This window comes from Sapajus apella, unplaced genomic scaffold (assembly GCF_009761245.1).
Source record: "Sapajus apella isolate SASKATOON/1434 unplaced genomic scaffold, GSC_monkey_1.0 scaffold213, whole genome shotgun sequence".
In the NCBI taxonomy this organism is placed as follows: Eukaryota; Metazoa; Chordata; class Mammalia; order Primates; family Cebidae; genus Sapajus; species Sapajus apella.
In genome coordinates, this window is record NW_022437153.1 from 156,211 (window position 1) to 178,074 (window position 21,864).

The 21,864-nt window shown below is 41.8% G+C and overlaps 2 protein-coding genes across 14 annotated transcripts in view; one reads left to right on the top strand and one right to left on the bottom strand.

The window, feature by feature from the left end:
* FANCD2 (FA complementation group D2) overlaps nt 1-21,864 on the top strand; it is a 65,555-nt gene that overhangs the window by 27,113 nt on the left and 16,578 nt on the right. For 12 of the 13 annotated variants that reach the window (XM_032270644.1, XM_032270637.1, XM_032270638.1 and 9 more), the window contains 12 exons: nt 1,507-1,626; nt 2,070-2,143; nt 2,442-2,588; nt 3,305-3,405; nt 3,770-3,885; nt 5,083-5,191; nt 9,586-9,696; nt 9,968-10,077; nt 10,918-11,061; nt 13,922-14,038; nt 17,555-17,683; nt 17,792-17,910. In XM_032270644.1, coding sequence (XP_032126535.1) covers nt 1,507-1,626; nt 2,070-2,143; nt 2,442-2,588; nt 3,305-3,405; nt 3,770-3,885; nt 5,083-5,191; nt 9,586-9,696; nt 9,968-10,077; nt 10,918-11,061; nt 13,922-14,038; nt 17,555-17,683; nt 17,792-17,910 — 1,397 coding nt within the window. The remainder of the gene's footprint in view (nt 1-1,506; nt 1,627-2,069; nt 2,144-2,441; nt 2,589-3,304; nt 3,406-3,769; nt 3,886-5,082; nt 5,192-9,585; nt 9,697-9,967; nt 10,078-10,917; nt 11,062-13,921; nt 14,039-17,554; nt 17,684-17,791; nt 17,911-21,864) is intronic. The other variant, XM_032270642.1, reaches the window with a different exon arrangement.
* Nucleotides 17,768-21,864, bottom strand: part of FANCD2OS (FANCD2 opposite strand) — a 27,295-nt gene continuing 23,198 nt past the window's right edge. The window contains exon 3 of the mRNA XM_032270650.1: nt 17,768-17,980. The gene's annotated coding sequence lies outside the window, so the exon portion shown is untranslated. The remainder of the gene's footprint in view (nt 17,981-21,864) is intronic.

Genomic DNA, 21,864 nt, shown 5'->3' on the forward strand with positions numbered 1-21,864 from the left:
TTTTTTTTTTTTTTTTTTTTTTTTTTTTTTGAGACAGTTTTGCCATGTCGCCCAGACTCTGGAGTGCATGGCAAGATCTCGGCTCACTGCAACCTCCACCTTCCAGGTTCAAGTGATTCTCCTGCCTCAGCCTCCAGAGTAGCTGTGATTACAGGCACTGACCACCACATCTGGCTAATTTTTTATATTTTTGGTAGAGACGGGGTTTCACCATGTTGGCTAGGCTGGTCTCAAACTCCTGACCTCAAGTGATCCACCTGCCTCAGCATCCCAAAGTGCTGGGATTACAGGCATGAGCCTCGGCGCCCTGCCAAGTTCTTATAATGTAATTGGATATGTTAATGAGTAACTGAGGAATTGCTTCTAGTCACTGTCAGTTCACCAGAAAGTGCTTCTTTTGAAAAAGAAGTTTTCCTGAACTTCTTTTATGTTTATTTATTTATTTTGAGCCCAGATCTCAACTCTGTCGCCCAGGCCGGAGTGCAGTGATGCCTCCTGGGTTCAAGTGTTTCTCCTGCCACAGGTTCCCAAGTAGCTGGGATTATAGGCTTGCGCCACCATGCCCAGCTATTTTTGTATTTTTAGTAGAGACGGAGTTTAACCATATCGGGGTTTCGCCATGCTGGCCAGGCTGGTCTTGAACTCCTGATCTAAGGCAATCTGCCCACTTCAGCCTCCCAAAGTACTGGGATTATAGGCGTGAGCCACCTCGCCCAGCCCCATTACATTTATTTCTATATCCATTTAATCTCTCTAATTAAATTATGAAGTCTTAGCAAGGAAGATTTGCCATGCTTATGGAATAACACTTTGGTTGAGCATGGGGACAAATAAGTGTATAGTTGGAAAGTAGGATATAAAGCTAGTTTAGGCAGGGCATGGTGGCTCAGCCTGTAATCCTCGCACTTTGGGAGGGTGAGGCAGGAAGATCACTTGGGGTCAGGAGTTTGAGACCAGCCTGGCTAACATGGTGAAATCCTGTCTCTAATAAAAGTACAAAAAAATTAGCTGGGCATGGTGGCAGGTGCCTGTAGTCCCAACTACTCAGGAGGCTGGGGCAGGAGAATTGCTTGAACCCAGGAAGCATAGATTGCTGTGAGCCAAGATCACCCCACTATACTCCAGCCTGGACAACAGAGCAAGACTCCATCTCAAAAGAAAAAAAGAAAAAGCTAGTTGAGAGAGAAAACAGGGCCTTGAATGCAAAGCAATATATTTTTATTTCATTCTTCAGGCAGAGGTATTTCTTCAGGATTTCTTGGCATGGAAATGGTTGAATCAAAGCTTTGCTTTAGAAAAATTAATCTGGCTGCAGTGTCTGACAGATTGGAAAGCGATGATATTGAAAAGAGACATACTGGTCAGGACGTTCAGGAAAACTTCAAGTGAGAAATAGAGCTTTGCCAGTAAAATCAGAAAGTGAGAAACTTAGCCTTGAATGGGGCGAATGGAGTTTAGGAAGGATTGGCAGCCCAAGGTTTAAACCATTCTTCCTCTTTGCTCCAGGTGACCTCCTTGTTGCAGTTGGTTCATTCCTGCAGTGAGCAGTCTCCTCAGGCCTCTGCACTTTACTATGATGAATTTGCCAACCTGATCCAACGAGAAAAGCTGGATCCAAAAGCCCTGGTAAAGCCAATTGTCTTAAAGCAATAAAGCATGAGAGCCCGCTTTACTATATTCTTCAAGTCTTTCTCTCTCTCCAGTGCAAAAATAGAGAGATCATCCTGTGAGAGCTCTTCTAAATTCTAATTGGGAAAGGCTATTCTGCCCTACCCTGCCTCAGGGCTCTTCTCTGAGGCCTCCTTCACTTAGTAACAAAAACAATAGTAAAGAAGAGATTGAGGTTGTTAATGATGATGGCTACCATCTGTCTGAGAGCTCTGTTCTATGAGAACAGAGCCAGAGCCTTGTGCAAGTGTTTTTTATGCATTCTCTCTTTTCTGTTTCACAATAATAGTTACTTCCTTTTTAGAAATGAGGGAACTGAGACTTAGGTTAACAGTGATTTATATGGGGCTCTACAGCAAGTACACCCTCCACTGCCTTTTTTGTTTGTTTGCTTCTTGAAGGAATGGGTTGGGCATACCATCTGTAATGATTTCCAAGATGCCTTCGTAGTGGACATCAGTGTTGTTCCGGAAGGGTAGGTATTGTTTACCTGCTGGCTTGTTTGTACTGGGGAAGTTACATTCTGTCAGTAGCTGATACAAACTTTAGAATACCCTTGACCTCACCCACAGCTACCCACTCCCACAGGTTCTTTCCTCCCAACCCCAGCACCCCTGCACCCTTAGTTCCAAAATTCCTAAAAGGTTCACTGTTCTTCTGTTTCTAATTTCTCCCCATGATAGTTGTGTTTGAAATTGGTTTGCTCTAGTGGTTTCTCCCATAGCCTTGTGTATTCCTGAGCTGCAGCATCAAATTCTGGTTTTTCTCCACAGTGATTTTCCATTCCCTGTGAAAGCTCTGTACGGACTGGAAGAATACGACACTCAGGATGGGATTGCCATAAACCTCCTGCCGCTGCTGTTCTCTCAGGAGTTTGCAAAAGATGGAGGTCCAGTGACTTCACAAGAATCAGGCCAAAAGTCAGTATAGTTTTTCTTTTCTAAACCTGTTAGTGTTTTGAATGTTCACAGGGAATTCCACAGTTCTTTCATCAATATGTGAGGAACTTGAGTCAAAAAGCTTCTCTGGGGACAAATGGTATTTGGAGAGGTTAGGGAGAATGAGGGAGATTCCTTGTTTTTTTCTGGATCCTTGGCTTGAGATTTATAGTACCTTGTGTGAGCCAACAAATATTCTGAGACTACTTTCTCTTCTGTTTCTTATTCTTTCCCCCCCTTGAACATCCTTGGCTACCTCTGCCTCTCTTAACCTTCTCTTTATCTTATTTCTGGTTCTCCTAACACATGGACTTTCATTCCTCATACCTCTGCCTTCCTACAATTCAGCTCATTATATTTATTTTCTTAATGGAGCATCCATTAAGTTCTGGGTGAATCACTTGAGGCCAGGAGTTCGAGGCCAGCCTAGCCAACATGGCGAAACCCCATCTCTACTAAAAATACAAAAATTAGCGGGGCATGGTGGTATCTGCCTATAATCTCAGCTACTCAGGAGGCTGAGGCAGGAAAATTGCTTGAATCCAGAAAGCAGAGGTTGTAGTGAGCTGAGATCGTGCCACTGCACTCCAGCCTGGGTGACAGAGCAAGACTGTCTCAAAAGAAAAAGTTGCACTCCCTATGTGTGTGGAGTAATATACCTACGAAGTGTGGTCTAGAAATTGATTTTTCCTTTTTAGGTTGGTGTCTCCACTGTGCCTGGCTCCCTATTTCCGGTTACTGAGACTTTGTGTGGAGAGACAACATAATGGAAGCTTGGAGGAGATTGATGGTCTACTAGGTATAGGATGAAGTCATCAGATCTTGCTTCTTTATACTCTTTGGTAAACTTAGGGAAAGGGCAGATCAATACATGGTATATGTGGGGAGGAATTTTCTAACTTCAGCAGAGTAGTTTAGCATTGGAATTCCAAAGACAAAATAGTACATACAGAATCCCATTATGTTAACAAATCAATTGTTGCAAAAACTTTCTAATTATGTTTGTTGGTTGCTATATGATATGCAGATATTTTAATCAGATCTGGGCCTTCAAATATGAGTTAAAGGGGAAAGTAAGTAGCAAGGAGAGCTAGCTCTAGAGGTAGCTTCCAGATTTTATTGGCTTGAATTAAAGGTAGTTGGAAATGTTTGTTCTCTCTCAGATTGTCCTATATTCCTAACTGACCTGGAGCCTGGAGAGAGGTTGGAGTCCATGTCTTCTAAAGAGCGTTCATTCATGTGTTCTCTCATATTTCTCACTCTCAACTGGTTCCGAGAGGTGAGCAGAGTTAATAAGATGTTTCATTTATTCTCCATAGTTTTTCTCAAAATTATTTTTTTGGTTCCTGCAAGACTCCCTAACAGTCTCCACCTAGCACTAACCCCTGTGTGTTTCTCTGTTATGTCCCACCACCCCCCAATTAGATATACCTCCTTATGTAGCCAAATCAGAAACTTAGAATTCACTTCACATTGCCTATGCTTTATTTTCTCCAAGCCGCCTTCTGCCTAGAATGACCTCACCTTCTCCACTGTAAAACTACTGGTCATCCTAGCACAGGCATGTGCTTACTGTTTTGATTTTACTGTGGTGGTAGTTTCCCTCCTATTAGAACATATTTCTGTTTAATGATAATGGCAATGATGGCAACATCTTACATCTCTATCTCACTGCCTTCCCCTTACATATTATTTCAGGAATGTTTGTGCATTTGAATGAGCTTCTTTGATTACCACAGCTCTGTTATGATGTGGGCAGGATAGGTATTGCCCTCAATTTACACATACTGAATTTCAAGTATAGGGCGTTCAAAGTCATTAAAAAGTTTTAAGTACTTTCACTATACCAAGTGCTGGACTCATTTTTTTCTGAAGAAATACTTAGAAAGCTTAAAGACTCAGCCAAGGTCACATAGCTAATAAGTAGCAGAATAGAACTTGTTTCATTAAAGTGTGTGCTCTCTGGCTATTCCACCTTGTAACATAACTAGTAATAAGTAAAACTAGGATCTCCTTTTTTTTTTTTTTTAGAAGGAGTCTTTTTGTCTTACCCCCTGCACAATCTTAGCTCTCTGCAACCTCCACCTCCCAGGTTCAAGCAATTCTCGTGCCTCAGCCTCCCGAGTAGCTTGGATTACAGACTTGTGCCACCATATCTGGCTAATTTTTGTATTTTTGGTAGAGATGGGCTTTTGCCATGTTGGCCAAACTAGTCTCTAGCTCCTGGCCTCAAGTGATCCTCCTGCCTCGGCCACCCAAAGTGCTGGGATTACAGGAGTGAGCCACCATGCCTGACTGAATCTCCTGTTTTTGGCCCAGAGATTTCTTTATACCACCTTGCTGAGGACACTTCTATTACAGACTAAACTCAAAAGATCCTGCTGTTCATAGACATCTCTCAGCTCTGGATTAATAATACAAACAAGGTTAATATCTGAACATTTGGAAGTATAAGAATGTAATTTGTTCTTTGCAGATTGTGAATGCTTTCTGCCAGGAAAGATCACCTGAGATGAAGGGGAAGGTGCTTACCCGGTTAAAGCACATTGTAGAACTGCAAATAATCCTGGAAAAGTACTTGGCAGGTAAGGGAAGTGTCCTATACTCATAGTACTGCTAGGCCAGTAGTGAGGTGATAAAGCACTTAGCTTTCCCTGATACCAGAACCAAACAAAGACACATCACAAAAACAAAACTACAGGCCAGTATCCCTGCTGAATATTGATACAAAAATCCTAACAAAATACTAGCAAGCTTAATTCAGCAACACAGTAAAAAGATCAGCGGGGCGTGGTGGCTCATGCCTGTAATCCCAGCACTTTGGGAGGCTAAGGCGGGCAAATCATTTGACGTCAGATATTTGAGACCAGCCTGGCCAATATGGTGAAACTCCATCTGTATTACAAATACAAAAATTAACCAGGCTTGGTGGTGGACACCTGTAATCCCAGTTACTTGGGAGGCTGAGACAGCAGAATTGCTTGAACCTAGGAGGCAGAGGTTGCAGTGAGCCAAGGTCATGCCAGTGCACTCAAAGCCTGGATGACAGAGTGAGGCTCTCAAAAAAAGAAAAAGATCGTTCATCATGACCAAATGGGATGATTTATCCCAGGGATAAATTCAACATACATTCAACATACATTCAACATATATTCAACATACATTCAACATAAATTCAACATACAATAATTCAAAGATTATTCAACATATGTAAATCAACGTGATACATCATATCAACAGAATGAAGGACAAAAACCATGTAATATTCAAACTGATGCTTAAAATTTTTTTTATAAAACTCAGCATCCCTTGATCATAAAAAAAAAAAAACTGTATATAGAAGGAACACACCTCAACACTACAAAAACTGTGTGTGGCAGATCCATAGTTACTATTAAACTGAACAGAGAAAAACTGAAAGCCTTTTCTCTAAGATATGGAACAAAACAAAGATACCCACTTATATAAAACCACTATTATACAACATAGTATTGGAAGTCCTAGCTAGAACAATCAGACAAGAGAAGGAATAAAAGGCATCCACATAGGAAAGGAAGATATTAAATTATCCTTGTTTGCAGATGGTATGATCTTATATTTGGAAAAGCATAAAGATTCCACCAAGAAACTATTAGATAAATTCAGTAAAATTGCAAGATACAATATCAACATATAAAAATGAGTAGCGTTTCTGTATGCCAACAGCTAACAATCTGAAAAATAAATCAAAATAATCCATTTACAATAGCTACAAATAAAATATCTAGAAATAAACTTAACCAAAGAAGTAAAAGATCTCTACAATGAAAACTGAAACATTGATGGAAGAAATTGAAGAACACACACAAAAAAGGAAGATACTTCATGGTCATGGATTAGAATAATAACCCAACACAATCTACAGATTCAAGGCAATCCCTATCAAAATACCAATGATATTCTTCATGGAAATAGAAAAAAAATCCTAAAATTTATACAGAACTACAGAAGACCCAGAATAGCCAAAGCTCCCCAGAGTAAAATGAATGAAACTGGAAGAATCTCATTACCTGACTTCAGGTTATACTACAGAGCTGTAGTAACCAAAACAGCATGGTGCTGATGTAAAAACAGATGCATAGACCAATGGAACAGAAGAGAGCCCATAAATAAATTCATACATCTACAGTGAACTCATTCTCAGCAAAGGTGTCAAGAATGTACAGTGGGGAAAGACACTCTCTTCAATAAATGGTGTTGGGAAAACTGGGTATCCATATGCAGAAGAGTGAAACTAGACCCCTATCTCTTGCTTACGCAAAAATCAAATTGAATTACAGACTTAAATCTAAGACTTCAAATTATGAAACTACTAACGACAATAACATTCAGAAAACTCTTTAGGACATTAGACTGGGCAGAGATTTCTTGAGGAACTGCACAGGCAACCAAAGCAAAAATGGACAAATGGCATCACATTAAGTTAAAAAGTTAAGTTTCAGCTGGGTGTGGTGGGTTATGCCTGTAGTCCCAGCACTTTGGGAGGCCGAGGTGAGTGGATCATCAGATATCAGAAGTTCAAGACCATCCTGGCCAAGGTGGTGAAACCCCATCTCTACTAAAAACAAAAATTAGTCAAGTGTGGTGGCGCACACCTGTAATCATAGCTACTCGGGAGGCTGAGGCAGGAGAATGGCTTGAACCCGGGAGGTAGAGGTTGCAATGAGCCAAGATCATGCCATTGCACTCCAGCCTGGGCAACAAGAGCAAAACTCCATCTCAAAAAAAAAAAGTGGAGTTTCTCTCCTCTGCATAGCAAAGGAACACCAAAGTGAAGCAACAACCCACAGAATGGGAGAAAATATTTGCAAACTCTCTGATAAGGGATTAATAACTGGAATATACAAGTATAGGAAAAACATTTATTCTGATTGAAAAACGGGCAAAAGGCCTGAATAGACATTTCTCAAAAGAAGACATACAAATGGTGGATACATGAAAAGGTGCCCAACATTAGAATGACTTTTATCCAAAAGACAAGCAATAACAGATGCTAGTGAGAATATGGAGAAAAGAAGCTTTGTACACTATTAGTGGGAATGTAAATTAGTATAAGCACTCTGGAGAACAGTTTGGTTCCTCAGAAAACTAAAAATAGAACCACCATATGATCCAGGAATGCCACTGGTAGAAAGGAAATCAGTATACCAAGGAGATATCGGCACTTCATGTTTATTGCAGCACTATTCACAATAGCCAAGTTTTGGAAGCAACCTAAATGTCCATCAGCTGGTGAATGGATAAAATGTACATATACACAATGGAGTACTATTCAGCCATAAAAAGAATGAGATCCTGTTGTCTGCAGCAATACAGATGGAACTGGAGGACATTGTGTTAAGTGAAATAGGCCGGCCAGGCGCGGTGGCTCAAGCCTGTAATCCCAGCACTTTGGGAGGCCGAGGCGGGTGGATCACGAGGTCAAGAGATCAAGACCATCCTGGTCAATATGGTGAAACCCCGTCTCTACTAAAAATACAAAAATTAGCTGGGCATGGTGGCATGTGCCTGTAATCCCAGCTACTCAAGAGGTTGAAGCAGGAGAATTGCCTGAACCCAGGAGGCGGAGGTTGCGGTGAGCCGAGATCACGCCATTGCACTCCAGCCTGGGTAACAAGAGTGAAACTCTGTCTCAAAAAAAAAAAAGTGAAATAGGCCAGGCACAACATATTTTCACATATATGGGGGAGCTGAAAATTAAAATAATTAAACTCATGGAGATAGAGTAGAAGGATGGTTACCAGAGGCTGGGAAGGGTAATGGTGACTGGGGACTAGGAGAAATGGGGGTGGTTAATGGGTACAAAAATGTAGTTAGAGAGAATGAATAAGATCTAGTTCTGTTTTTGTTTTTTTGAAATGGAGCCTCGCTTTGTCACCCAAGGTGGAATGCAGTGGCACAATCTCAGCTTACTGCAACCTCCACTTCCTGGGTTCAAGCAATTCTCCTGCCTCAGCCTTCCAAGTAGCTGGGACTAGGGTTGTGCACCACCACACTCAGCTAATTTTTGTACTTTTAGTAGAGACAGGGTTTTATCATGTCGGCCAGGCTGGTCTTAAACTCCTGACCACAAGTGATCCAACTGCCTCAGCCTCCCAGAGTGCTGGGATCACAGGCATGAGCTAGTGCACCTGGCCAAGATCTAGTTTTTGGTAGCACAACAGGTTGACTACAGTGAACAATTACTTACTATACATTTTAAAATAACTAAAATAGTATAATTGTTGTTAGTAAGACAAAGAAAGGATAAATGCTTGAGGTGATGGATACCCATTTACCCTCATGTGATTATTATGCATTGTATACCTGTATCAAAATATAGCTCATGTACCCCATAAATATATACACCTTTACTTTTTTTTGTTTTGGAGACAGAGTCTCTCTTTGTTGCCCAGGCTAGAGTACGGTGGTGTGATCTTTGCTTACTACAACCTCTGTCTCCTGGGTTCAAGCAATTCTCCTGCCTCAGCCTCCCAACTAGCTGGGATTACAGGCACCCACCACCACACCCAGCTAATTTTTGTATTTTTGGTAGAGACAGGGTTTCACTACATTGGCCAGGTTGGTCGCGAATTCCTGACCTCAGGTGATCCGTGCACCTCAGCCTCCCAAAGTGCTTGGGATTGCAGTCATGTGCCACCCTACCTGGCCACCATTTAAATTTTAAATGTTTGTTTTAGTCCTTATCTTTTTGGTAGTTATGTATCATTATTTAGAATGGTTTTATGATAATTTATCATAATTAATATGATATTTCTGTGTTATCTCTGGCCAATTTGCTATGCCAAAACAATGTCAGATGACTTGGATATGTCATAAGCATTCAGTCACACTTGGTAATTTTGGAAACTAGTTTTTAGCCAATCGAGTGACTGAATTTCAAGTCTAATGGTGGTGTGTAATTGGTACACATTGAGCTTCAGCCTGCTCTCTGTTTCAGTCACCCCAGACTATGTCCCTCCTCTTGGAAACTTTGATGTGGAAACTTTAGATATAACACCTCATACTGGTACTGCTGTTTCAGCAAAAATCAGAAAGAAAGGAAAAATAGGTAAGTGTGTTCTTTTCCTCTTGTCTTGTGTCCCTAAATGAGCTGCACTGAATTAGCCTAAAAGTTATGTGTATCATGGCATCAATAATTAGAGCAATTGTATAATTGAACCCACTCTTTATTAGATTTATAAATACACTGTAGTTTAGAGTTATAAAATTATCTCTTCTACCTCTAGGCAGTTTCCAACAGGTTGCTTTCTGAGGGCAATGATATTTGGCAAACATGATTATTAATTACTTGAGTCACTTTTCTCTTTTTAATGTAAAAGAAAGGAAACAAAAAGAAGATGGCAGCAAGACATCCTCCTCTGACACATTTTCAGAAGAGAAAAATGCAGAATGTGACCCTACGCCATTACATAGAGGCCAGCTAAACAAGGTATTGGAATGATGGGTGTTTATGACGTTTGTGACATCCCAGTGTGATTAACAGAAACCCAGCTTTATTCTCTTTATTTTACAAAGAAAAACAGCGAGGCAAAACTTTCTTAGGCCTTAGAATAATCTCCTTAGTAGCAAAGTTTGGATTAGACTCTAGGTCCTTATTCCTGCCACACACTGTTGACTGTCTTTTTTAATTATTCTCTTGACTGTTTCACTCCCTTTTTTGTACCCCAGCAGTACATTGAATTCTCTCTTGAAGTATTTGATTAACAGTAGTGGCCTTTTACTTTACATTTGTAGTGTTTACAGAATGAGTTTCATGTGTTTGTAAAATTGCCTGGACCACATTAATCCCAATTATTTCTGTTTATCAGCTACCATTTATTGTATATTTATTAGGCATAGTTTCTTTAATCCTCCTAAGGGCCCAAGTTTAATATTAATAACACATTTAATAAATGAGGAAACTAAGACCCATGGAGGGCAAGTGACTTGCCTGAAGTCACACAGTTAACAAGTGCTCGAGCTAGGATTTGAAGCCAGATCATTCTGGCCCCTAAGCTCATAGTTTTCTATGTTAGACCTTAATGCCTTGATTTGCTTAGTAGATCATTCCTAAAAAGAAACCAGCTAAGGATCTTGATGTGTGACTTGTATCTGCATCTTAAATTAGGTGCTCTGTCTTGGGAATATTTAGGGACTTGGGCTAGAGGGAGTTGTCATAATGAAAATGTAATTTTTTGCATTAAATAAATGCATATTTGCACTTTAAAATTTTTATTAAAATTCGATTAATATATTATTTATTCTCTTTGTTGCTGTGACTTCTCTGCAGGAGATCACAGGGAAGGAAGAAAAGACATCATTGTTATTACATAGTTACCATGCCTTTTTTCGAGAGCTGGACATTGAGGTCTTCTCTATTCTACATTGTGGACTTGTGACCAAATTCATCTTAGATACTGAAATGCACACTGAAGTAAGTGACAGGCTGGGATCGCAAAACTTAATCTTCTTTCAGAGAGTTCCTCAGTTCTATTCTTATTTCAAAAAGAACACTGTGACACTGAGGGGAGAAGTTAGACTGGCTTTACAAGCCTTTGTATGTGAAAGTAACGATGAATAATCATCCTCAGCATACTGGTGTTTATAAGTCATAAGGTTTTTAATAATGTGTTAGACATAAAATATCATGCCAATGGTGTGATACTTACGTTTAGGTTACTACTACTACTGCTGCTAATAAGCTGGCCAGGCGCGGTGACTCACGCCTGTGATCCTACCACTTCAGGAGGCTGAGGCAAGGAGATCACGAAGTCAAGAGATGGAGACCATCCTGGCCAACATGGCGATACCCCATCTCTACTAAAAATGCAAAAAAAAATTAGCTGAGTGTGGTGGCGCACACCTGTAATCCCAGATACTCAGGAGGCTAAGGCAGGAGAATCACTTGAACCCAGGAGGCGGAGTTTGCAGTGAGCCAGAATCATACCACTGCACTCCAGCCTGGTGACAGAGCAAGACTCCGTCTCAAAAAAATAAAATGAAAAATAAGCTACTTTGATTATTTTTGCAGAGGAGCACTCTTCTGGTTTTTAGAGGTCAATTCCCTTTTTCCTTTTTCATGACATTTGTTCAGCATCTGAAAGATGCTTGCTGAGTCCTATTTTGTGTTTGCCACTAATCAAGGCACTTGCAATTCAGTAGTACATAGCGCATGATCCTTGCCTTCAAATAGCTTATAATCTAATCAAAGAAGTAGAAACAGCTAGCAGTACCTTCTTTATTGATGCCGTATTAATGGTCTGAACGAAGGACTAGTGAAACTTTAGTGAGAGAATGATATTTATATTGAAGTTGGGAGTAGAGAACATTTTCACAGAAAAAGTAAACTTTGAGATGGGATTTCATCAGAGTAGAATTTCTCCAGGTTAAGAGAACTTGAAATAGCATTGATTTTTACCTGAAATTTACACAAATGTAGGTACCTTCAGAGCAGAAATAATATCTTTTTTTTTTTTTTTTTTTTGTCTTTCTACATCATCTCGCCCTTAGGAGATTCCACATAAATGTGTATTGAGTGAACAGTTTACAGTGAGACCGTATTTCACCCATTCTCCTCCTGGCAGTGTAATATAGTTATTACACTGGGATCACTCTGGGATCCTGCCCAGAGTTAATAGTAGCAGACCATTAGAGGAAAAGAAGTATGAAAGAATTATTTAATAGAGAAAAGTGAAATTCCCTTGAATTCGTCTTTTTTTTTTTTTTTTTTTTCTAAACCCTGCAGGTGACTTTCAAACTCATTTTTTTAATCACAGGATATTTAGGAAATGCATCTTAGATCCACAGTTGGAAAGGTATACAGAGGAATAGAGAAAAAGTATGTCTTCTAGGCCGGGCGCGGTGGCTCACGCCTGTAATCCCAGCACTTTGGGAGGCCGAGGCGGGTGGATCACGAGGTCAAGAGATCGAGACCATCCTGGTCAACACGGTGAAACCCCGTCTCTACTAAAAATACAAAAAATTAGCTGGGCATGGTGGCGCGTGCCTGTAATCCCAACTACTCAGGAGGCTGAGGCAGGGGAATTGCCTGAACCCAGGAAGCGGAGGTTGCGGTGAGCCGAGATCGCACCATTGCACTCCAGCCTGGGTAACAAGAGCGAAACTCCGTCTCAAAAAAAAAAAAAAAAAAAAAAAAAGTCAGATTCTTGGCCAGGCATGGTGGCTAACACCTGTCATCCCAGCACTTTGGAAGGCCAAGGCAGGAGAATCACTTGAGCCCAGGAATTCGAAACCAGCCTAGGTAACATAGTGAGACCTGTCTCTACAGAAAGTAAAAAAAAAAGTAGCCATGTGTGGCAACACATACCTGTGATCCCCAGCTGGGTGGCTGAGGTGGGACCATCACTTGAGCCCAGGAGGTTGAGGCTGCAGTGAGCTGTGAACACAATATTGCACTCCAGCCTGAGAACAGAGCGAGACCCTGTCTCAAAAATAAGTAAATAAATAAATACAAATCAATTTACTTACCCAGCCGGGCACAGTGGCTCACGCCTGTAATCACAGCACTTTGGGAGGCCAAGACAGGCAGATCACCGGAGGTCAGGAGTTCGAGACCAGCCTGGCCAACATGGTAAAACCCATCTCTACTAAAAATACAAAAATTAGCCAGGCATGGTGGTGGGCACCTGTAATCCCAGCTACTCGGGAGGCTGAGGCAGGAGACTTGCTTGAACCTGGGAGGCAGAGGTTGTAGTAAGCCAAGATCGTACCACTACCCTCCAGCATGGGTAACAGAATGAGACTCTGTCTTTAAAAAAAAAAAAAAAAAAATTCTTCACCCTGGCTATTAACATGAAATAGCCAGGTATGGTGGCTCATGCCTGTCTGTAATCCCAATACCTTGGGAGGCCAAAGCAGGAGGATTGCTTGAGCCCAGGAGTTTGAAACCAGCCTGGGCAACAATGTGAGACCCCATCTCTATAAAATTTAAAAATCAGCTGGGCCAGGATGTGTTGGTTCATACCCGTTATCCTGGCACTTTTGGAGGCTGAGACAAAAGGATCATCTGAGCCCGGGAGTTTGAGACCAGCTTGGACAATATAGTGAAACCTCATTTCTTATTTAAAAAAAAAAAAATTAGCTGCACATGGTTGCATGCACCTATAGTGCCAGCTACTCAGGAGGCTGAGATGGGAGAGTAACTTGAACCCAGGAGTTCAAGGCTAGAATAGCTATGATCTTGCCACTGTACATTTATGAAAAAGAAAAAAAAAAAGAGTTAACATGAAATGACTAGGATATTCTTGAAACTAATCCTTTCATCCATGTGACAGGCTACAGAAGTTGTGCAACTTGGGCCCCCTGAGCTACTTTTCTTGCTGGAAGATCTCTCCCAGAAGCTGGAGAGTATGCTGACACCTTTTATTGCCAGGAGAATTCCCTTTCTCAAGGTTAGTATAGGCAGAAGCATAGGACTTGGGCTTAGTGGATTTGGAAACAAAGGAGGTATTAGTGCTGAAAAAGTTGTCACTTTATCTGGCATTGTGTTTGGGCCACTGGATAGCATGGGTGCAGCTGTATTGCCAGATGATATCCATCTTGCTTTGAAAAGGAAGTCTGAAGGCTAGGTGTGGTGGCTCATGCCTGTAATCCCAGCACTTTGGGAGGCCAAGGAGGGCAGATCACTTGAGTTCAGGAGTTCCAGACTAGCCTGTCCAACATGGTGAAACCCCATCTCTACTAAAAATATAAAAAAGAACTAGCCAGACGTGGTGGCACGGCTGTAGTCCCAGCTACTTGGGAAGCTGAGGCATGAGAATCACTTGAACTGGGAGGTGAAGGTTGCAGTGAGCTGAGATTGCACCCCTGTACTCCAGTCTGAGCGACAGAGTACGTACCAAAAAAAAAAAGAAAGAAAGAAAGTGTACTAGTGCAGTGACTCACCCATAATCCTAGCACTTTGAAAGACCGATGCAGGTGGATCACCTGGGGTCAGGAGTTGGAGACCAGCCTGGCCAACATGGCAAAAGCCCGTCTCTACTAAAAATAAAAAAAAAAAAAATGGCCAGGCGCAGTGGCTTACACCTGTAATCCCAACACTTTGGGAGGTCAAGCCTGGTGGATTACTTGAGGTCGGGAGTTCGAGACCAACCTGACCAACATGGAGAAACCCTGTCTCTACTTAAAGTACAAAAATTAACCGGGCGTGGTGATGCTTGCCTGTAATCCCAACTACTCAGAAGGCTGAGGCAGGAGAATCGCTTGAACCCAGGAGGCAGAGGTTGTGGTGAGCCAAGATGGCACCATTGCACTCCAGCCTGGGCAACAAGAGCGAAACTGTCTGCAAAAAAAAAATTACGTTATCTGGGTATGGTGTCGCATGCCTGTAGTCCCAGCTACTGTGGAGGCTAAGGCAGGAGAATTGCTTGAACCTGGGAGGCAGAAGGTGCAGTGAGCCAAGATTGCACTACTACACTCCACTCTGGGCAGTAGAGCGAGACTCCATCTCAAAAAAAAAAAAAAAGGAAGTCTGAAACAGAAAACAAAGGCACCTAGAATAAGAAATCTTATTTCTTTTTTGTTTGTTTTTTAGATGCGGACTCTTGCTCTGTCACCCAGGCTGGAGTGCAGTGGTGTGATCTTGGCTCACTGCAACCTCCACCTCTCAGGTTCAAGCCATTCTCCTGCCTCAGCCTCCTCTATAGCCTGGATTACAGGCACACACCATCATGCTTGGCTAATTTTTATATTTTTAGTAGAGACAGGGTTTCACTATGTTTGTCAGGCTGGTCTTGAATTCCTGACCTTGTGATCCACCCACCTTGGCCTCCCAAAGTGCTGGCATTACAGGCATGAGCCATAGCGCCCAGCGTAAGAAATGTATTTCTAAATGCTCTGAACATTCCTGAATCCTGTCCTCCCAAACTAAGCCCGGGCCCATGCCTCAGTATAGTAGTAGGCTGTCTAGAGAGGCCAGAACTTGAGGTGTGTATACAGTATACAAATGTGCACCTAGGTGGTGCATATAATAAAATATGAAAATCTTGGGTATACGCTTTTAAACACTAATATACCCAGTTGATTCATTCTTCTTTGTATTCACTATTGGCTCTATGTAGGGTCCAGCCCTACAGGGTTCATGAGCTGCTCCCAGATGGTGCGGAGACAAGAAAGTGTAGAAATAAAAGACACAAGACACAGAGATAAAGAAGAGAGAGTTTGGGCCCAGGGTTCCACTGCTACCCAAATTGAGGAGACCAGTAGTGGCCCTGAATGCAGGACGCTCTCACTTTTATTGAGTTGCAAATCTCGGGGTAGGGTAGGTAGGACAGGGGGCCTTGGTGGTTGAAGACTGGGGGCAGGGTAGATAGGGCATGGCAGTGATAGGGTCAAGTACATCACGTGTCATTCAGGTAGGGACTAAGGAATTTCTGGCACCCGAATTGAGGTAAGGAGCATAATGCATCAGCACCTTTTCCATACTTATCAAGAAAGAACTAAAACATTAAGATTTACATTACTATTACTGATTATCTTTTCTAAGACAAAAGGAACCAGGTGCAGAAGTAGAACTTAAGAATAGACATGGAATGTGACCACCGAAGCACAGCATCACATAGAGACAGTTAAGCCCCCAGATGTCTGTGGGTGTGCCTGACAGCCATCAGTCCTTACCACAAAAGCTTAAAGGAGCAGAGTTTTCTCCAAACTTCCCCAGGAAGGAGATGTCTCAGCCATTTTGGACATCTGCTTCCCTAGCTGGCTAAACAGCAGGCGCTTTCACAGTGCTGGCGCTGCCACACAGCCAAGGTACTCTTCAGCAGCCCTTATGTGGGCATGACAGAGGGCTTAGAGCATCTTGCCTTAGTGTCATTCATTTCACAATGTCACCCCAGGTTCACACTTCCGACCTGATAGGCATTAGTAAAGGAATTAAGATCACCTGTTAATAACTAAGATTACATGTGAATAACTAAGATCACATATGAATGACTAATAATTACTATGATTATATTTCTAGTTAGTTTCTTCATTATTTACATGGAAATAGGCTGAGGCCTTTTGCTCCTGCCTTGGCGCTTGTAGGATTTTCCCACTACAGCTCTACTTTTTCTTTTTGAAACAGGGTTTTGCTCTGTTGCCCAGGCTGGAGTCCTGTGGCACAATATTGGCTCAGTGCAACCTCTACCTCCTGGATTCACGTAATCCTCCCATGTCAGCCTCCTGAGTAGCTAGGACCACAGGCATGTGCCACCACACCCAGCTAATTTTTGTATTTTTTGTAAAGAAGAGTTTCAGCATATTGCCCAGGCTTCTACTTTTTTTTTTTTTTTTTTTTTTTCCCCCAATTATAAGAAGGAGGTTGAGCATGGTGGCTCACTCCTGTAACCCCAGCACTTTGGGAGGCCAAGGTGGGTGGATTGCTTGAGCTCAGGAGTTTGAGACCAGCCTGGACAATGTGGTTAAACCCCATCTCTACAGAAAATACCAAAACTAGCCATGCTTGGTGGCATGTGCCTGTGGTTTCAGCTACTCAGGAGGCTGAGGTAAAAGGATTGCTTGAGCCCAGAAGTTCAAGGCTGCAATGAGCTGTGATAGTGCCATCGCACTCCAGCCTGCGTGACAGAGCAGAACCTTGTCTCAAAAAAAAAACAATTATAAGGAGTCTATTCTACATTTGTCAACGTAAATGATTTCTACTTTTATATGACCCTTATCTGATTAGTTACGATAGGTCTATATGTCTCAATCAAACACTGTTCCTACTCTTCAGAAGCCAATTTCTCAGTTATTGGGAAATAGAGCAGGATTTTTATCCCTCTATCAGAATATAGTCATAGATGAACAACTCATTTCTCCCATCTGCTCTTACCTAGCAACACAGGTGACTTGACTCCATTGCAAACCCTTAGTTTCTGAGAAGCTATCCAGCAGTGTCTTCACCCATAACTCTGAATTTATTATAGAACAAAGGAAGCCGGAATATTGGATTCTCACATCTCCGTCTGAGATCTGCCCAAGAAATTGTTCGTTGTGTTTTTCAACTGCTGACCCCAATGTGTAACCATCTGGAGAACATTCACAACTATTTTCAGGTCAGAAGCCTAGACTTAGAAGCCACTAAGTGAATATAAGATTTCATATTTGGTTGAGAAAAAGGAAAATTACTGAAGCAACTATCCTAAAATCATTTTTATTTTTAGTGCTTAGCTGCTGAGAACCATAATGTAGTTGATGGACCAGGAGTGAAAGTTCCAGAGTACCACATAATGTCTTCCTGCTATCAGAGGCTGCTGCAGATTTTTCATGGGCTTTTTGCTTGGTGAGTATGTGGGAAGTGTGGAGAGAAATTAGTATATACTGCTTTTCCTTGATAATCAGTTACCAAGGCACTGAAATGTAGAAAAGAAAGAAAAGGCTCAAAAACCTTATATAAATGTGGTGCTTTAATTTGGGGGGAGTGTTTTTGTCTGTATTATTTCATTTGGTCTTGTACCCTCTGAGTCCTTTGGAACCTCTATTGTTAACCCATTTGACAAATTAGGTTACTTGCTGATGAGCTCACGTATAACAAATCTGGCCATCTGATCCTCAGTCCAGTTTCCTTTAGCATGCTTTAATTCCAGATTGTTAGGTTACAACCTGAACACAGTGTAAGCTGGGCTATTTCATGATACCTTCGTGGAAACAGTGAGACTTGAGGGAACCCTAGAAAGGTGTATGGCCTTTGAAGAGAGAGGGAAAAAAAAAAAAAAAAGAAAGGAGGTGGTGGAAGGCACAACATGGACAAAAGTAGAACTGAGGGAGGTGTGCCCCTTAAATACTTTTGTTCCTCAGGGACAGGCCTTGGGCTCTCTGTTCTTATATAAGATTTCTGGTCAATTCTGCCCAAGCTTAAATTTAGCCAAAATTTATCTTCTGAGCTATAGGCATTTATATGCAACTGCCTACTCAACACCTCCTTAGATGTGTCATTGACACCTCAGACTCCACATCCAAAATGGAATGTGTCATCCCTAGCACACTCCTTCAGCTTTGCCTGGCTTAGTAAATGGTACCGCCAGTTGCCTAAAGCAGAAACAAGGAATTATTCTTTGTCTCTCCCTCTGTTCTCCACCATCTTTTCCCCACATCTGATTCCTGTTGATTTTATTATAAATAGCATCTAGATTCTAGTCATCTGTCCCTGTTTCTCCACTGCTTCCGGACTTCCATCATCTCTCAACCTGGCTTGGGCTAGGTTCACACTTGACCTCTCACAGTCCATTCTTCACATGGCAGTAAGAGTGATCTTCCTAACACAAACCCAATTTGATCCTATCCCAATTTTGATTTCTGATTGCTGTTAGATTTTTCTTGAGTTATAACTCTCTTACCTAGCCTCTAGGTCTTCTTCTGACTCCTGCTATTCCACTTACTTACACTCTGCCTCCAGCCTCACTGAGTTAATTTTAGCACCCTATATAACTTTTACGTGGGAGGCTTTGCACATGTTCATTCTTCTGTCAGGACCCCCACTATTCTTGATCCACAACTTTTTCTGACTCATCACATCTCTTGAGATCTGGACTTAAGCATCCATCCTACCTCTCTAACACCCAGTTCTCTCCTAACACTCTGGTACCCATTTGTGATAAAACTTAATCAAATTTTATTATAATTACTTGTTCATCCAGGCTTTCCTGCTAGACTTTGAGCTCCATGGAGGCAGATATCTGTCATTTTTATATCCTCAGTACTTAAAAGCAGTGCCTGACAAAAAATTTGAACAATTTATTAAGGAGACTTATAGATGGCTAATAAACATGTGAACAGGGCTGGACATGGTAGCTTATGCCTGTAATCCCAGCACTTTGGGAGGCCAAGGTGGGCGGATCACTTGTGCTCAGGAGTTTGAGACCAGCCTGGGCAGCATGGTAAAACCCTGTCTGTACAAAAAATACAAAAATAAGCTGGGCATGGCTTGAGCCTGTGAGGCAGAGGTTGCAGTGAGTCAAGATTCCAACACTGCACTCCAACCTGGGCAACAGAACCAGACCCTGTCTCAAAAAAAAAAAAAAAAAAAATTCTGGGCACCATGGCCCAGGAAAGTTAACACAGAAAATAAACCATCTCTAAAAATTATAAAAAACAAAAAATAAAATAAATACATGAAAGGATGTTTATTATTATTATTAGTTATTAAAGAAATGCAAATTAAAAGCATGATGAGATAGCATAACACACTCACTAGCACAGCTACATTAAAAAGACTTAGCATGCCAAGTGTTGGTGAGAATGTGGAGCATCTAGAGCTCTCATATGCTGCTAGGGAGACTTTACAATGGTATATCCATATTGGAAATAGTTTGGTAGTTTCTTGAAAAGTTAGACATGTACCTACCAGGTGACTCACCCATTCCATCCCTAGGTATTCATTTACCCAAGGGAAATGAAACCATATGTCCACTAGGGTCTGATATAGGAACATTTTTAGCAATTTAGCCTGTGGTTTTACATAGTATATTCTAAACTTGTTTCCCATCCTTTTTTTTTTTTTTGAGACTGAGTCTCACTCTATCGCTCAGGCTGGAGTACAGTGGTGTGATCTCAGCTCACTGTAACCTCTGCCACCCAGATTCAAGTGATTCTTCTGCCTCAGCCTCCTGAGTAGCTGGGATTACAGGCACCTGCCACTGTGCCCAGCTAATTTTTGCATATTTAGCAGAAACAGGTTTCACCACCTTGCCCAGGCCGGTCTTGAACTCCTGACCTCGTGATCCACCAGCCTTAGCCTCCCAAAGTGGTGCTGGGATTATAGGCTGAGCCACCTCCCTAGTCTTTTTTTTTTTTTTTTTCCCCTGAGATAGGGTTTTGCTCTGTTGCCCAGGCTGGAGTGCAGTGACACAAATCACAGTGTTGCAGGACGAGTCGCTGACACCAGAGTGAGGAAGGAAGAGACTTTATTTAGCTAGCTATGGAGCATCGGTTGACTTGTGTTTAAAAGCCAAGCTCCCCAAAAAGCAGTTTTTTTTTTTTCTTTTTAAAGACCTACAACCCAAGGGGGAGCAGAGGTGAAACTGTGTTATTGCCCATTGGCCAGGCAGCCGACCTTACAGTCTTTGGCCTTCATTGATTTGCTAATTTACATGTAGTGCACACCAGAAGAGGCAAAGGGGGAGAGCTATAGAAGTTGAACAAAGGCAGTAAATTATTTAATGTTAGAGGCATTTTTAAGTAGGGAGGAGTCTGGTTTGCGCCAACGTGACTTAGGGAAGGTCCTTGGGCAGCAGGAAAAACTTTTTTTTTTTTTTTTGCAATATTTTTAAGGCTTATAGATAACATAGGCACCAGTTACAGAGAGGGGAGTTATTTTTTTTAGCCTTCAGGCCCTGCCATGGCCAAGCTGGTGAAGTCAGCATCTTGCCTGACTACTGACTTCAACTTTTTGCTGTTTTACTTCTTTTACCAGCAAACAGCAGGCTGGAAATTAATGCTTCCCCCCACAACAGCTCACTGCAACCTCTGCCTCCCAGGCTTACAAATCCTCCCTCCTCAGCCTCCCAAGCAGCTGAGCTAGGACTACAGGGATGTACCACCATGCCCAGCTAATTTTTGCTTTTTTTTTTTTTTTTTTTTTTTTGGTAGAGACAGGGTTTCACCATGTTGCTCCCAGGCTGGTCTCAAACCCCTGGGCTTAATTGATCCACTCGCCTCAGCCTCCCAAAGTGCTGACATTATAGGTGTGAGCCACCATACCTGGTTCCATTTTTCAGTACAGTAAATTCAACACTTTAAATAAATGAAGTTTATTGTACATCAGCTATACCTCAATGAAGCCATGGTAGACAAACCTGACACCTAATAGGCCCTCAGAATACATTTATTGAAAGGAAGAATGACTATCACTGGTGATGGGGAAGATGCTTCTAGAGGAGAAGATCTAGGAAGTCAGACTGTGCTAGGACTTGAAGATCAGGCAGAATAATTTAAATGTTGTCCGGGGAAGCCATTTTGGAGTTTTATGATCACAGCCATGTTACAATGAAAGCAGTGGTTTAGGAAAACCTTTCTGGCAGGAGAGTGCAACCTTTCTGGCAACAGAGTACAGGCAGATCGAAAAGGGATGCAAAAAGAACACTCAAAAGGTATCACTATGGGCCAGGCGCAGTGGCTCACTCCTGTAATCCCAGCACTTTGGGAGGCTGAAATGGTGGATCATGAGGTCAGGAGATTGAAACCATCCTGGCCAACATGGTAAAACTCCATCTCTACTAAAAATACAAAAATTAGCTGG